Below are 16599 nucleotides of genomic sequence, written 5' to 3'. Positions count from 1 at the left end.
TAGGCAGTCTTCTCCGAATATAGTTTTATCGATCGGACTATTTAGAAAACAAAGACGCATTTTGAAATGTAATCTCAGGACAGGAGAGCTGTATTTTTTTAGCATCATTGATATGATTACGGTTTTAAATTGTTTTTTGGGGAAATGGAAATGAATCGTCCACGACATCAGCTGTTATATCGTTCACATGTACAAACCACAAATGTTTATACACAAATTGACTATAAAAACGTTAGAGTATGAAGATAGAAAATGAGTCAAATAGCTGGTAGGTTTTTGTATTAATTTTAATACGGTTACTTGATTCAGTAAGTTTTATTTCAGGAATAGAAAAAGCAGAGGGGGGAAGTATAAACAAGTGTGTCGAATACTGCAAATGGACGGTGAAGAAACGAATTCCCATCATCGAATGGCTTCCGAAGTATCAATGGAAAGAGAACTTTTTCTTCGACTTTTCCGCCGGCCTCACCATCACGTGCTTATGCGTTCCTCAAGGACTCGCTTTCGCCATGCTCGCCAACGTCGACTTAATCTACGGACTCAACACTTGCTGCTTTCCGGCGTTTATTTACGCCCTTCTTGGTACGGCGACGAAAAGCTCTTTCGGTTCGGTCGCCGTGACGTCTATGATGATCGGCCAGACGACGGTCAGGTTCGAAGACAATCCACAATTTTCTAAAGAAGAGCTGGTCTCATCCATGACGATCACGACCGGGATCTTCTACCTGATGTTTTTCCTCATCCGGCTTCACGTCGTTAAGGTCATTTTCAAAAAGCCTTTTGTCTGTGGATTTCTAACGGCTTTGGTCTTTTACATAATGATAAAGTCGTTAAAGCTCGTTTTGGGTATAGAAAATCTCAAGAGTCACTACGGCCCGCTTAATTTATTTCGCAATGCCTTTAACTTAGCTTCAAATATCAAACGAGCCAATGTGCCGACTATCATAATTTCAATAGTTGTGGTGGCTGTTTTCGCACTGAACACAGTGTTGTTTACCCCATGGCTTAAAAAACGCACGCGTTTCGTGCTTCCGATCGAGATGATAGTCATGGCAATCGCGATTGTCTGCTCTTACATATTCGAGTTCTCGAAGATGGGAGTTCCTCTCCTCGGCCGAGTGCCGACAGGACTTCCTAAATTGACTCCACCGTCTATAAAGGCCTTCAAAAGAACCTGGCTCGAGTCGTTCCTCATAGCGGCCGTCAACTACGCGACGACGGTTTCGAACATAACGGTCTTCAACGATAACTTGGACACTGAACAGGAGGTGCTCACCATGGCCGTCTGCAACCTAGTCTGCGGCTGGTTCCAATGCTTCATCTTCGGCAACTCCATGATGCGCACGGTGGTCGCATATAGTCTCGGGGTGACATCGCTCATGTCTGCAATAGTTTCATCTGTATTAATGTTTTTCACTATTTTGATCGTAAGTACATTAACTTCCCCCACCCCACAAAACTTCGATTTTCCTCATTTTTATGCGACACCCTCTAAAAACAAAGCGACGTTATGTAAGAAATTGCTCCCGACTTTAAAGATAAACGGAGTTTTTCAAGACAAAAGCATGTGCTACTTAAACTTCATTTTGTACAGATGACTAGTTATTGGTAACTATTTATAATACACTTTTAAAAATTTGATAAATTTTGATAGAGGACTAGAGAGATGCCTGTGATTAATTGAGAAAATCTTAACTTTCCATTTCAAAATCGTATACAGAAGTAATAACGATAAGAGGAATATTAGCAAATTCTAAAAGTTCAATTTTACTGAAATCTAAGTAAGCGTTGAAATTCGTAAACATTATTATTGTGATGTTGATACAGACTATATAAGAAAGAGTACCCATTTCTCGAGAAAAAAACAACAGACGTTTAAAAAATTTTAATTAAATACTATAAATCACTCCATATATGTTTAGCGGTCATAATGACCTATTATTTATTCTTTTTATCGAAGGTCTTAGTTAATATGAAAAAGCTAGTCACGAGCGGGATTCGAACCCACGACCTTCGGCTGCTCTAGCCACTTGAGCTCTCGACAGCTGCTAACAGAAATCACGATAGCTCAAGTGGTTAGAGCAGCGGAGTATTGAGCAGAAGGTCGTGGGCTCGAATCCCGCACCTGACACTAGCTTTTTTTATCTCAACAAAGACCTTAGATTAAAAAAAAATTAATTGAAACTATAAATTACTTTTTGGTTTTGTTAAAATTTAATATTTGTAAAAATGCTATAAACGAAACTTAAGGTTACTTTAACAATTTTTCGTGTTGAAGTGCTTGACAGTGACAGTTCCATTTGTCAGTTGTATTTTGCAATAAAATTATTAATTCTGATGATCACGTGGCTTTTATTGCTATGATGATCTCTTTCAATTTAACTTATAGACATAATTATTATTAGGCAAATCAATTTAGGGAACAAAATTTACCAAATTAGTTCGAACTTTGTAACTTGATTTTATGCACAACAAACAAAGCCAATTTGTCTAAAGTCAATTTGATCTATTTCAGGGTGGTAAAATATTCTCTCCGCTTCCTAAATCCATTCTCGGCAGCATAATGTTGACCGCGGCCACAAAGCTACTCATAATGCGCGTCAAGGATGTGAAGCATTTCAGAAAGTCATGGGAAGACGTCCTGATATATTTGGTCACACTTCTGACCACGATGATCATCACAATCGAAATCGGTCTCATCGTTGGGCTCATCCTATCGTTGAGAAAGATTCTGGACAGTGTCACCAAGAACGAGCAAGCTGCTAAACAGAATACTGGGCCACCTGTTGTACCGGGGGCAAATATTCCCGAAATCCCGCCGGAAGCTAGTTCGGACCTATTGTTACTAAACTTCCCCACGCCGCCCTTAATTACTTCGCAAGAAAAAATGGTTAAATGAACAGTAGAATCGCCTTTATAAACGAATTTTTAAAAATGATTTATTCAGTGAAATATTCTATATATTTATAATAAGGTATTATTTTGTGTGTTTCTTAGTGACCTGTTGTTTCATAATTTGTTGAAACCGTGAAGACCTGACAAGAATGGGGTAGTTTAGAAAAACATCTATTTCATTTTTTTACCGACGTTTCGACCTTTATTCGGGTCATCTTCAGCTCCTGGGTAAATTTCAAATCATACATTGATTGAAAAAAATACAATTTAAGATGTTAATATAAATTTTGAAGTATTTCATACTCACGTAAACTGTGGTGCTATTCTTGTAGTGTCATATTGGTGTTGAGTGAAATTGTTGTAAACCATGAATTTATATTCTGCTATTTTTATGTGATTATGACAGTGTGAGGACGCAGTAAATCTGGAAAATTTTCTTTAATCATAGGCGGATTTTTAACTCAAAGGAAGTCGAGAATGGGGATTTTCTGTATTGGATTTGTGATTCGGCATACAATATTGAAAAGGAAGTTAATTATTAAGTCCATTATGTTTAGTGGTCAGAGTGACCAAATTACTTCTTTCAATTATATTTTTATGTAAGGTTTTGGTTGAAACGAAAAAGTTAATGTAACGAGCGGGATTCGAACCCTCGACCTTCGGCGAAAGAGAGAGAGAGAAGGGTGGGAGAGATGGTGAGAGGGAGAGGAGAGAGAAAGAGAGACGAAGAGATCTTACAATAAAAAATTTCCGTACTTCGCAAATTTTAATCCTTTTGTAGCTAATTTTTTTATTCGATTCTTAAATAGCTGTTTTAATACAGTAAAACTTCGTAAAAACGCTCTTACGAGGTCTAAGGCAAAACAACCGTGAAAGCACCGGGACATCATAAAAATGGGTATGCGGGTATGTACAAATAAAACACAAAATGTACTTATTCAATTACATATTAGACATGCCTGGACTGAAATATGTCATTTTTTTAAACTAGTCAACACATTTTTAGAACATGCAATTTTCCAATCTACTTATTTTATTTTGTTGACGGTTTCTTTATTTATGCCGCTGACAGGGGAAAAAATGTTTGATCGCATCCAAGGCGTCGGTTGTTAAAGGTGTATCATCATCCACTAGTTTATCTTTCGATGCACTGAGATGATCTTCAATCATGGTCTCCAAGCATGAAATTTCGCTGGTCACAAGATTATCGTCAAAAACATCAATGTCTTCCAACTCAGTGTCTGGTTATAAGAGGTCTTTACAAGCTTTGTCATTCATCTATGCTCAAACCAAAAAAAGTCAAACAGTTAAAATCATAAAGAAGAAAACAAACAACTCCTACATTTCTAGGCGAGATGAATTCCCAACTCCTGCTTTCTTGAAACAATTCAGAATTGTTTCTTTCTCAACCCCCTCCAATCAAGGTTATTCCACTCAATCAGCACTAATAAAAATTACCAGTGACCTCCACTTAGCAATGGACCAACGGAAAGTTACTATACTTGTCCTTCTTGATTTTTCTAAAGCCTTCGATTCTGTCCCTCACTCTTCTCTCCTCTCTAACCTCGAATCGTTTTCCTTCTCCGCTAGCACCATCCGTTGGTTCCACTCCTACATTACCAATCGCCACCCAGCTGTCTCCCTTCCCAATGGCCTTACCTCCTCCTTCCTCCCTCTAAAATCTGGGGTGCCCCAAGGCTCTAGCTGTCTAGCATCTTTCCTATCCTTTTTTCCATTTATATCAATAATCTGCCCGACTCCATCCAGTCCTGTAACTACCACCTATATGCCGATGACTCCCAGATATACATATCCTTCCACCTTTCCGATCTTCACTCGGCCACTCACAAGATCCAAAAAGACCTAAACTCCATCAACGAATGGGCCCATAAAAATCCCTTGTCCTCAATCCGTCCAAATCCACCGCCATAATTATCGGGTCTAGGCAACTCCTCAATTCCCTCCCCAGCATCCCACCTCTCAAATAACCATCCCATCCCCTTCTGCTTTTAAGTTAAAAACCGAGTAGTAGTCTTTGACCAAAACCTTTCCTGGCATTCTCACATTTCCCAAATTTCCCGCCATTCCATTGCCTCCCTCAGCCTGTTTCGTCGGTCCTAGCTTCTCTTACCTTTCTCCACCCGCAAACTCCTTGTATCTTCCCTTATACTTCCCTTCTTCGATTATAGCTGTTTGGCATACGGTGGTCTCTCGGAGGGAGAGAACGCGCGATTGAAGCGTATTATGAATTGTTGCGTAAGATTTGTGTACGGCACCCCACGGGGATCCCGGGTGTCGGGGTTGTATTTCCAACTTTCCTGGCTATTCCCCTCCTTCCGTGCAAAGTATTTCCTAGGTTGCTTTCTTTTCCAGTCCATCCACACTCGTCGTCCTCCTTACATCACCCAATCCCTCCAATTCAACTCCTCACATCTCACTCCTTTTTGATCCGAGCCCCTAAACTCTGGACCTCCCTTCCCCTTTCTATTCTTCACGCTGCCTCCTTTTCCTCCTTAAATCCCACCTGTATAATCACCTCCTCTCCCTCCAAGCAGAGACCTCACGTTAACATTTGTTATTTTTGTTTAATATTCTCGTAATTTTTTCTTCTGTCCTGCCTTATTGGTATACATTGTGCCAAGATTTCTATTTTTTTTTTTTTTAACTTTTAACTTCATAGAAGGAACTTTCTTTATTTATTTCATGTAAATTATTCTTAGGGCACACCAGTCCCAAAATAAAGTTATTTTTCTTCTTCTTCTTCAATGAACCTGTTCCTCGATCCTGCAAAGTCAACTATTTAGGTATTACATTTTATAGAAGAGTAACAAACGATTAAAAAATAGACCGCCAACAAGCGATTTAAAATGCTTTATTACCTACTCAACCGACAATCAAAATTACCATTACAATCAAAACTTACATACCTACTCATACACATACTTACTTAAACCTACCTGGATGTATGGGTAGGTACAGCTTGGCAGCTTATGGATCGGATTATTTATAACAACACAAGTGTCTGGAAAAATATTTAATATATTTGTGTAACTTGATTCACAAATGGATACATTAACATAAAAAATATACACATTGGGTTTTAAGTAGAGAGCCTAAGTTGGTAAATGCGGTCGCATATACAATACATTCAGTAGATAAAAAAATTTTTAACAAAATTTTAACATAGAATATATTTTTGGCTATGAATTTGTAAGATAACACACTTATTACAACAGCCATTTTTCACTAAAATAAGCAAATAAAAAACATTAAAATAAGTAACAAGGTGTTATCCTAGATCTAACTTCACAATGATCACAGCTTTTTTTTAAATACACAATTACAAATCTACACTGTCGGTTTGGCTTGGAGGAGAATATGTCCCTCTACTTCCCGATCATTCTCCTCGTTCTGGACGACACCTTCGAGGATCGTCCGGAGTGAAAGGACGGCACCGACGACGAGACCCACCGTCACGTCGATTATCAACGTAGCCAGGAACGTTGCGAAGAAGATGAACAGGTCCTCTTTTGATCTGCTGAACTTGATGATGTCCTTTATACGCTCGTACAGCAGCTTGATCACGGCCGTCATGATGATGCAGCCGAGGATCGTAAGCGGCAACGGCTCAAACAGCGGGCCAGCCTGAAGGAAATCATCATTGCCAACTCAATGGACGTTAAACACAAATCCAGAATTTCATGAATCATTATGGAACAATGTTTTGAAAATACAAAATTTCCCAGTTTTATTTTTGTTTTGTTTTTTTCTAACCTCTTAAAACTCAACATCTTACAATTTTTCAATGCAAGGATAAATCATCAATCGTAATCATAATAATCAGTTATTTTTTAAATATTAATCTTGCAAAGATACATTTCAGAATCGAACATCGGTTTTACTTTGATCGTTTCCTATTCTTTTTGGTCTTATTTACCACCTACTTTGGTCTGTTAGATGCGTTTAGGCTTTTCGCCATCTTCAATAGTGGGTTAGTTGGGTTTTAGGATTGTCTGTCGCCGCCTTTAAATGATTTACATAATTAGGTCTAAGCATTGTGATGCTTCATTTTTTCTTTTTGAATTGTAATGCGACTTGTTAGTTTATGCAGTTAGTAAGTGTGGATTTTTGTTTTGAGAGATATATTATTTGAAGTGCAACCAATGCTTTTTCACACTAATTGTTTTGTTAGTTGCAATGTTTCTTTCACTTTTGTTCGTTGCTGCTTGTTACCCCAAATTGTCGGTACTGGTAATATTCAATAATGTTTTTCCTTCTAAGTTATTCAGTATGTTCATTTTTCATCTTTTTTGTACCTCATGGATTAATATCAAACATTGTTCTTTCCTTTTTCCTTCATTCTGATATATTTTCTCATATTATTGTATGAATGCAGTCTTGCCAACAATTTGTCTCAGGGTTTTTTAATTTTTTGTTGTCTTTAGAACAGATATGTCTAGTTTGTTAAATAAATTGTTTGTTTTTAGTTTCTTTACCAGTGTGGTCCATTCTATGACATTTTTTACTAATTTATTAATTGTGTATATGTTCCCTGCTATTTTTTGTTTGTAGTTTCTGTTTGTACTTTTATACTTTTCATTGGTCAGTAGTTTTTTTAGATCAAAACTGTCCGTTTTTTATTCAGAAATCGTGAAATGCGGTCTGGTGTGATGTAGGTTTCAGAAAAACATTTTCTTTATCTTGCCAACGTTTCGATGTTTATTGAGATCATCTTCAGGGCCTGGGATTTACAAACATTGTTTAACAAATAGATTTAGGATGTGGAAAAAAAGTGAATTTATACAATGCAAAATATATTTTTTTATATTCAATCAAAGTATTTCTACTCACTCAAAGTGTTTGTCTTCTGTGTAATTCTGCCATTTACATTATTTAATTATTTAATTACACAGAAGACAAACACTTTGAGTAAGTAGAAATACTTTGATTGAATAAAGAAAAATATATTTTGCATTGTATAAATTCACTTTTTTCCACATCCTAAATGTATTTGTTAAACAATGTTTGTAAATCCCAGGCCCTGACGATGATCTCAATGAAGATCGAAACGTTGACACGATAAAGAAAATGTTTTTCTGAAACCTACATCACACCAGACCGCATCTCAAGATTTCTGAATAATTATCGATTAACGGTCACTAATCACCACCCTGTCCGTTTTGTTTTTGTCTTATTAGTAGCTCATGATGTTGGTTGTATTTATTTAACCAGTTTGTCAGTTCTAGTCTTTTAAGTCTCGTGTTTATATTCCACGTTAGTGGCGCGTCATTAGTTCGCTCCCAGGTATGGCACGTGGTTTACAGTAGGAAGGAAAAATATTGAAGTAGATGGGAGTACAGGTTTGTCGACGGAGGTTGAAAGTAATATTTATCGCTTTCTTGGTGTTTAGCTCGGGTACAACTAGGTGTATCCCTTTAGCTCTGCACTGTTGGTCTATGAAAGGAAGATGTTGCAGGTTACGGGAAAAGAGTAACAGGATTGTGAGGAAAGACTGTTGTGTCATAGCGAAGGTAAGGATAGAAGAGTCACAATGCGTAGGGATATCAACTGATAAAGGACAGGGGTTAGGAAACTACCTTGTGGGACGCCGATTTTGATAAAAAAAAAGAGCAGTTCCCTCGCTAACATGGAAATACATCGAGGTAGCTATGTAAAAGCCAGGATGGCACACCGATCAAAATCAAAGGAATGCCCAAGAACAATACTGTCCCGGCTGACGGAGGAAAAAAAGATGTCCACTATGTGATGACACTAGTGCGGAATCAAAACTGATACATGGTAGTCTAGATTCATTTTAGGAGTCACCCCAGGATTTTCTCCAAAATTTGCAATAAGCTGCAGACGTCTAGAAGTAGGGCGTGTTGGTTTTGTGGGTTTGAATAGGTGGTGCAACCTATTGCTTTCTTGGGGAGATGTTTAAGGATGTGAGATGTTAATAGAAATGATTTTAAAAAAATTACAACTCTTACAATTCATGTCGAGAGACGTTTATAACTCCTTAAACCTGATGATGTGCGTTTAATGCTTGAAATAGATAGTTTTCAGAAGACAACAAGCTGTGAGTAAGAAGAAGAAGAAGTATCTTTTAAAGAGATGTGAGATGTTATATAATCAAAACCAAAAACTCGTTTGAGATGATGTAACGCATACTAAATATCTTTAGGGTAGAAAATTAGGTGGTAGAGATAATGATATGGGAGACATTAGTTATTCGGCTAAATTATGGTCAGTTAAGTTTTCACGGATGTAAAAAAGCCGAGAAATCGAATGAAAATAGGTTTTGCCAATGTTGCGCAAGAGCCTTTTTTTATATATTAAGTTTCATATGAACAAGGGTTTGTGTGTTGATCGCGGTGTTTAGTCGCTATATGTACTGTGTTGAGTTGTTGACTGATTCTGCTATGGCTGTAATGAATTGTTCTATTTCTGTGTCTACTCGGACGATAACGTTACTTTAAAATGAAAAATGCCAAGTCAGAGTAACGTGGATTAAAGAATATAAGTGAATGAAGAAGCTGACCATAGGGCAATACAAGAATCATTAAAATTATTACCCATTTCACACGCTGAGAGGGGCTTGAAGTATAATCAAAAAATGGTAGGAAACATCAAAAGAAGCCCTAACCAACCCGACTCGGGACCTCCTTGACCCTGATCGTATACACTGAGTGCCAGCAATGGTCTCAAAGTATGTGTTCTACCGGTGTAGTGCTGGCATTAATGCTAGTGTTGTGCTGTGTGATACTTTAATCATGTGTACATATTTGTATAGTATACTATCATGTATAGGTAAAAAATAAATTAAAGAAAAAAGTCTGCCTGCCATGTTATGTACAGTGTACCTGTTGACCTTTAGTGAACAACAAATTGTCATTCTGTGTGAAATACCTCTCTGAAACAAAATATTTTAATCCAACAAAACATAAGAATTTGAAATAAAATTGCCTAATCTCCAACAACCATTTATCTCTGTTGTCACAAAATCTGATTAAGCGAATTAAAGTATTTTAACTGATTAGAATTTGACTTGATAAGCAACGTGGTAGAATTTATAAAACGTCAGCGTTCTGAAAAATCAGTGCTATAGATTTTTTTTTTAATTTAAAAACGTCTTTATTAAATGTCAGTTTTGTCTTATTCATGACAGAAAATTACACAATTTCCACAACATGCATAATTCTGAAAATATAGTCCACACCTATCGATGCAAATTTTGGTTGAAAGAAATAAATGGAATAAACCGTTTGGTCAATAAATGTTGAATAATTATTCTGTATACTTACATAAAGAATTATGATAAACAGTAAAAATGATGAGAACATTGTTGCGAAAAGAGTCCTTATCCCGAGGTTGATTGCGATCATGGTTCTCATCATGGAGTTACCGATGGTGATGCATTGAAAGTTACCGCAGACGATGTTACTAACGGCCATGGCCAGGATTTCTTGTTCCCGGTCCATTTGCGGATTGAAAAGCAAAGTCATGGAGGTGGTGGTCGTGTAGTTTATCAACGCGATAAGCACAGCTTCCGGAAACGCTTCAACATAAGCGTTCAAGTTAAGAGGAACGATTTTTGGCAACCCGGTGGGCACGGTCCCGACAATGGCCACTCCCATATCTTTAAATTTCAAAAAATAGGAAAACACAATCGCCGTCACCATGACGATTGTCTCTATAGGGATCACGATAGAAGATCGTTTTTTCAAGAACGGCGTCAAGACGATCATATTAAAAAGGAACACAGTCATGGTGACGGCTGATATGATGAGGGTCGGAACATGGGATTCGCCCACTTTCGAAAATATTCTTATAGAGTTGTAAAAAAAGTTGAAATACCCGTAGTAGGTTTGAACGTTAATCCCAATGAGTTGACGGAGGGATTTTATGAGGATGTGAAGTGCACATGCCATGATATACCCTGATACAAACGGCTTTTTAAACACGACAGTCAGCACTCCGAGGCGTAAAACGTACATTATTAAGTAAAATATGCCTATAGAGATCGTCAACGCGGCCACGAACTCGTCCTTTGAAAAATTGGACGTTTCTTTGTCGAATTTGGATATGGCCTCGCCAGAGAGCATGGATCCGATGGCCACTGGGCCGAAAGCGCTTATGGGCGCAGTGCCTAAAAGTGTGTAGACCAAAGCCGAAAAACAGGCTGTGTTCAGCCCATAAATGAGATCAACGTTGGCAAGGACGGCGAAGGCCAGGCTCTGCGGTACGCTCACGCACGCGATCGTTACACCGGCTATCATGTCGAAGAACGTGTGTTCCTTCCATTTATAATTCGGCAACCAAACAATAACGGGAAATAAACGTTTAAGTTTTACTCGTAGTTTTTGGGGAAATGATCTTTTGGGTGATTTAATCTGCTGTACTCCTGAATCTGCAACAGAAAAGGTATGACATGATAAATCCAGCTATAAACAAACACTGAGGATGTGAAACGCTGAAATCGTTGATAGACCAAAACAGGGGTAGGACCAAAAAACCTTGGAAAATTTTATTTTTTGGGGACTGCTGTGGAACCACTTGTGTTGTGATACTTTGACAATATAGATGCCATTCTGCATATTACTAATGAGTATGGTATCAATTCTCTGATTTCTATACTGACCCTCTGTTGGGTTTCTAGGACATTTTTTCTTGTTCAGTTGGATATTTTAAAAATACAGATACCCTGCCTACACCAGAGATAATTAGTAACGATATTTTTTCTTGATAGTAGCGACGCCATCCAATCCTAGTAATGAATATAGAATCGATAGCTGATTTCGAAACTCTGAAAATATCGGCGCTATTACGCCTGCATTAGTAATCATATACTGATGGTGGTATTTCAAAACTTTGACAATATCGATACCGATCTGCCTAGACAAATAATAAGCACTGAATCAATACTTTTGTTCCGATACTTTAAAAGAACCGATACCATTTTTCAATACCAATTCGATACCAATTTAATGAGTGTAGTATCGCTATTTTTATTTCAGTACTTTGATCATAAATAATTTGTAGAGCCCCAAATAATTATTCTTTAAATATATGATCTCAATGAAAAGCCTTAGATAAATAAAAAGAGTAATTAACTGGAATAATTTATATGGTCAATTATGAACACTAAGGAAATATGAATTAATAAGTACAGTATCGATACTTTTGTTTCGATACTTTCAAAGAAACGATTAAATTCCGCCTACGTTAATAATGAGCGTAGAATCGTTATTCTTGTTTCAATACTTTGACTATATCGATACCGATTTGCTTACCCAAATCATAAGAACAGTATCGTTACTTGGAAGTATCGATACCATTCTTCCTACAGTAGTAATGAGTGTAGTATCGTCATTGTTTCAATACTTTTTTTTATAAATTATAAAAGGCCATCAACCGCTTTAGGTCATTTTCCGCCTTAAAAAACTTTCAAGCTGGGTGGTGAGTGGGCCACAACCCCAATAGCGGCGGAACCAGGGCCCCGGCAACATCACACGCCCCGGAAACCCCTTCACAACCACTACCAGATGGGCACCCAAACCGCACCCTAAGACACCTCCCAACATTGAGTGGATTACAGATTATTGCATACTGAACTTGAATGATTTTGTATTAAATTATTATATCATTTTTTCTTCATATTTCCGAAATTAGTTTAGTTTTTTTAAGGAAAGTTACTAGTTTGTCTATTTGGTCGAAGTCATCACCAAGCGAGTCTTTGATGTTGGTTGGAATTTCCAACCGATGTCTTTCTCCTACATATTTTTTGCAATTTGTCAAAATGTGTTTAACTGTTATTCTTTCTGTGCAAACATCACAATGCGGAGTCTCTTTTTTGCCAGGAGATAAGAATGAGTAAGCCTACAATGACCAATTCTGAGGCTAGCAACCTCGTGCCTGGAACTTCTATGAGATGAGGCCCAAGGTTTTACACTGTTTTTTATCTCTGTAAGTTTGACATTAGAAGTCGTTTCCCACTCTGTTTGCCATAACTGCCAAGATTTTCTTTTATGCCAAGCTGTCACATCGGATTTTGATGTTTTTGTAATTTTAACTCCATTAAAGGACGGCCTGCTTTGCCAAATGGTCCACCTTCTCATTGCCAAATATTCCGCAGTGTCCAGGAATCCACATGAAAACTACTCTATTTCCCTGATTTTGCAGAGATTTAATGGTAAATAGTTTTTTTTTTTTTTTTTTTTTTTTTTTCGAGGTCATGATAGCTCAAGTGATACCATTCTTCCTACAGTGTCCTACAGTCCTACACGATGAGTGTAGTATCGTCATTGTTTCAATACTTTAACTTTATCGATACCACTTTGCTTGCCCAAATCTCAAGAACAGAATAACGTCACTTTTATTCCGACACTTTAAAAGTATCGATACCATTCTTCCTAAACTAACTTACAGTAGTAATGAGTGTAATATCGTTATTCTTCGTTCAATACTTTGAAAATATCGATACCGGTCTGTTTACGTAATCATAAGAACAGTATCGTTACTTTTATTCCGACACTTTAAAAGAATCGATACCATTCTTCCTACACTAGTAATTATTGTGGGATCGACATTTTTGTTTCAATCGATGATTTACAATACTCTTTAAAAGCACAGAATCGATACTTTTCTTTTGATACCGAAAAATATCGACTAGAAAACATCCTTGTGTATATTTTTTCTTCCTTCTTTTTTTCATGATTTTGGCTAGCTGCCTGGAATATTCGAAGCGTTAGTGTAATCTTTCTATATGGAAAGACAAATTTTAACTTGCAGTAAGTAAATAGTATAAGCAGTCCAAAAAAAAAAAAAATGTACACTGTGAAGCTTATCAGAGGAAACTTGAAACTGATAGATGAATATCTTATAGATTATTTGTAAGATGGTCAAATTAAACTAAAGATACAGTAAAAATCCACTATTTATCAGTAATAACTGATTTGCTACTTTATTTAAAAGTAGTGCTCCTTTCGGGAACACACTTTGCCAGCATAAATTGTAAAACAAATCAAGTGAGCCTATTTCAGCCTGGCAAAAGTTAAAAACATTATGCAACGGATAAGATAACGATGCAAAACAGAAACATATCTGCGACTAATCCACAAAAGTTTTATTGAAAAAAGTTGTGATATTTTTCAAAATCCGTTGAGTTTGCAATCTAACTCATGCAACCCACAAACAAAACAAGTAGAAAATTGATCGATGTATTTATCGACATTCAAAACGCAGTGAAGGTAAAAATCACGGATCATTGTATCAATCATTTACTGAGTAAATAATCTGACGCAAGACGTACCGAGAATAAACGATCAATGTGTAAATTAAAAAATATTGCACTTGACGACTAATTAAATGGTTAATGACGCGAGTCACATAGTAAATCAATTGATTTTGTAAATGATTTGATATCCTTACCTTCGACCATTGTCTCTCCGTCCATCTCCCCCTTTTGTTGAAATTGGAAATCTCTCAATCAGTGCGTCAATGTCAACTCATGAGTTGACAAAATGTATGAAAGAGGAAGAAAATGGTGACGAGCGAACCGGCCGCTTGAGCCTTCATAGAGTAAATGGTTGTGCCGTTGTGGATTGTTCGTAACCTCGCAATGCTTTGACGTGAGTGGACAAGCACATCATTGGACGAAAGCTAATTGCGTCAATGTCGAAGTTACAAACGGACGAAAGGATAGAATTTGCGGAAGGTTACGCTATTGTTTGTAAGACGTCAATTTTCGAGTAATTGACGTACTACAGTTGTATATTAAATAAAAGTATTTTGATATAATTTTATATTGAAATTTACAATAATTACAAATTTATCATGTACAATTTGAGCCAGATTATTCTTTGCAGTAATTAGGAACTTTTCAAAGAGACTGACTAGATTCAACTACCTCAAAGATAAAAAACTTTGAAAAAGGGCTCAGTTATTCCAAATCAAATACAAAGGCGTATACATTTTTAATTGATAAAACTAATTACAAGTTAAATTAAAGAAATAATCCGTAAGTTGTTTCAGCGAGAAATGATGAAGGTCACCTGTTGGCGATTAGGGCATACAAAATCTCAAAAACCCGGGGAAACACAATGAACGGGTAACATGGCTAATGAAAAACAGACATACAAGCCAGAGGATCTGCAAGACCAACCGAGGCCCAGAGCCTTTAATTGGGATAACAAGTTCAAAAATAAACGCCTTTGTTTCTGAAAGGATCTACCAAAAACAAAAAGGAAAATGGCCGGACCATAGAGAAATAGTAAATTCATGATTAAAGCACCCTCATCAAAGCCAGCAAGCATATTATTACAGTTAGACAAGGTAAAACACAGGAGTAATAGGGCTTTATACCGGTCACTAGCGTTTGAAAAATCATCTATGTAACATAGGTATACTCAATGATGAACCCATTTGTGTGTTATGAGGAGGAACCATGAGAAGGAAAAGCCACCCACATCATCTTTAAATGCGAAGCAACTGTTCAATGGAGACATGACCTGAAACACAAAGGAAATGGAGGGAATCAAATTGTTGAAATGACACTTACTGAGTATGATCAAATAGATTGCCCTGACTAAACAATTAAGAAAGTACAATAAGCCAGAATGCTGCAGTACTTGGGGAATATGAATCCTGATGTTCGAGTATCCTTATTTATCATGATCACTTCCTTCATGATCACCTTCCTAAGAGAAGGATCAATTTGATTGTATTGAGCTAAGGAACTAGGAAAGTGCAATAAATCCAAAGAATACAAATCCTGACTTTCTAGTATCCATATTCATTATCAATGACGTATCACTTCAAAGATTGATTTTATTGCACTGAATTAAGGAACTAGGAAAGTACAATAAATTCGAAGGCTGAAATGCTTGAGGAATAAAAATCCCAACTTTCTAGTATCTTTATTCATCAACATCATCATCATCAATGACCTAATACTCCTAGAGAAGGTTTGATTTGATTGCACTGAACCAAGGGACTAGTAAAAAACTAAACATGAAGGAAATAAGTACAATAAGCAAAAAAGTGCTTCGGGAACAAAAAAAACCCTGACTTCCTCATCTTCATATTACATAATCACCATCATCATCACCCAGTGTATACAAAAAGATTCATCAATTCAAAAAGTATTGAATTGTAAACATATAATATAGTAAGAGAAGTAAAATTCTTACATTTAATTAAACAAGTTTAAGTACTACAAAAGAAAACAAATATTAAGATAACAATGGTTCTTGAGCATTCTGTGAGTGCCAGTATGGAAAATAGAGTTGATTGTTATTGAAAATATAATGTAGTCATAGAAATAAATGTTAATTATATGTTTAAGCACAACAAAAGAAAACAAATATCTGTAACAATGGTGTTTAACTATACACAGATAAAAAAAACTATATATAGGTTTTTAAAGTAACAAAAACATTACATAGTTTACAATAACAATTAACATTATATGTTATCTTGTGTAAACTTGTAGTGGACAAATAATCTTTCTGTCTGTGTATAGTTTTTTTTCACAGAAAGATTATTTGTCCACTACAAGTTTACACAAGATAACATATAATGTTAATTTTTATTATTATTGGTTAAATATGTTGTAAATTTATTTATTTAGAAGTTTTGTTGCTCCAAAAAAGTTTAAGTTCTGGATTATTTATTTAAAACGTATTTTGGTGTATTTATGCTTAA

At 36.4% G+C, this 16599-nt stretch overlaps 2 protein-coding genes across 2 annotated transcripts; one reads left to right on the top strand and one right to left on the bottom strand.

The window, feature by feature from the left end:
* Position 1: 1 nt before the first annotated feature.
* On the top strand, positions 2-2942 carry LOC106661417 (solute carrier family 26 member 6-like). Its single transcript, XM_014384783.1, has 3 exons — positions 2-268; positions 325-1427; positions 2516-2942. The coding sequence occupies exons 1-3, from the start codon at positions 253-255 to the stop codon at positions 2897-2899; spliced, it is 1503 nt and encodes a 500-aa protein (XP_014240269.1). The 5' UTR covers positions 2-252; the 3' UTR covers positions 2900-2942.
* A 2972-nt stretch (positions 2943-5914) lies between these two features.
* LOC106661418 (prestin-like) lies at positions 5915-14567 on the bottom strand. The gene is made up of 3 exons (XM_014384784.2): positions 14326-14567; positions 10200-11305; positions 5915-6540 (listed from the first exon to the last, which is right to left on the bottom strand). Exons 1-3 carry the CDS (start codon positions 14348-14350, stop codon positions 6244-6246), a joined length of 1428 nt encoding a protein of 475 aa, XP_014240270.1. The 5' UTR covers positions 14351-14567; the 3' UTR covers positions 5915-6243.
* Positions 14568-16599: the final 2032 nt, after the last annotated feature.

The sequence above is a fragment of the Cimex lectularius genome, unplaced genomic scaffold (genome assembly GCF_000648675.2).
Source record: "Cimex lectularius strain Harlan isolate CLEC.00 unplaced genomic scaffold, Clec_2.1 scaffold16, whole genome shotgun sequence".
Classification (NCBI taxonomy): Eukaryota; Metazoa; Arthropoda; class Insecta; order Hemiptera; family Cimicidae; genus Cimex; species Cimex lectularius.
The sequence above is the reverse complement of the archived record's forward strand: the minus strand, read 5'-3'. Positions and strand labels throughout refer to the sequence as shown.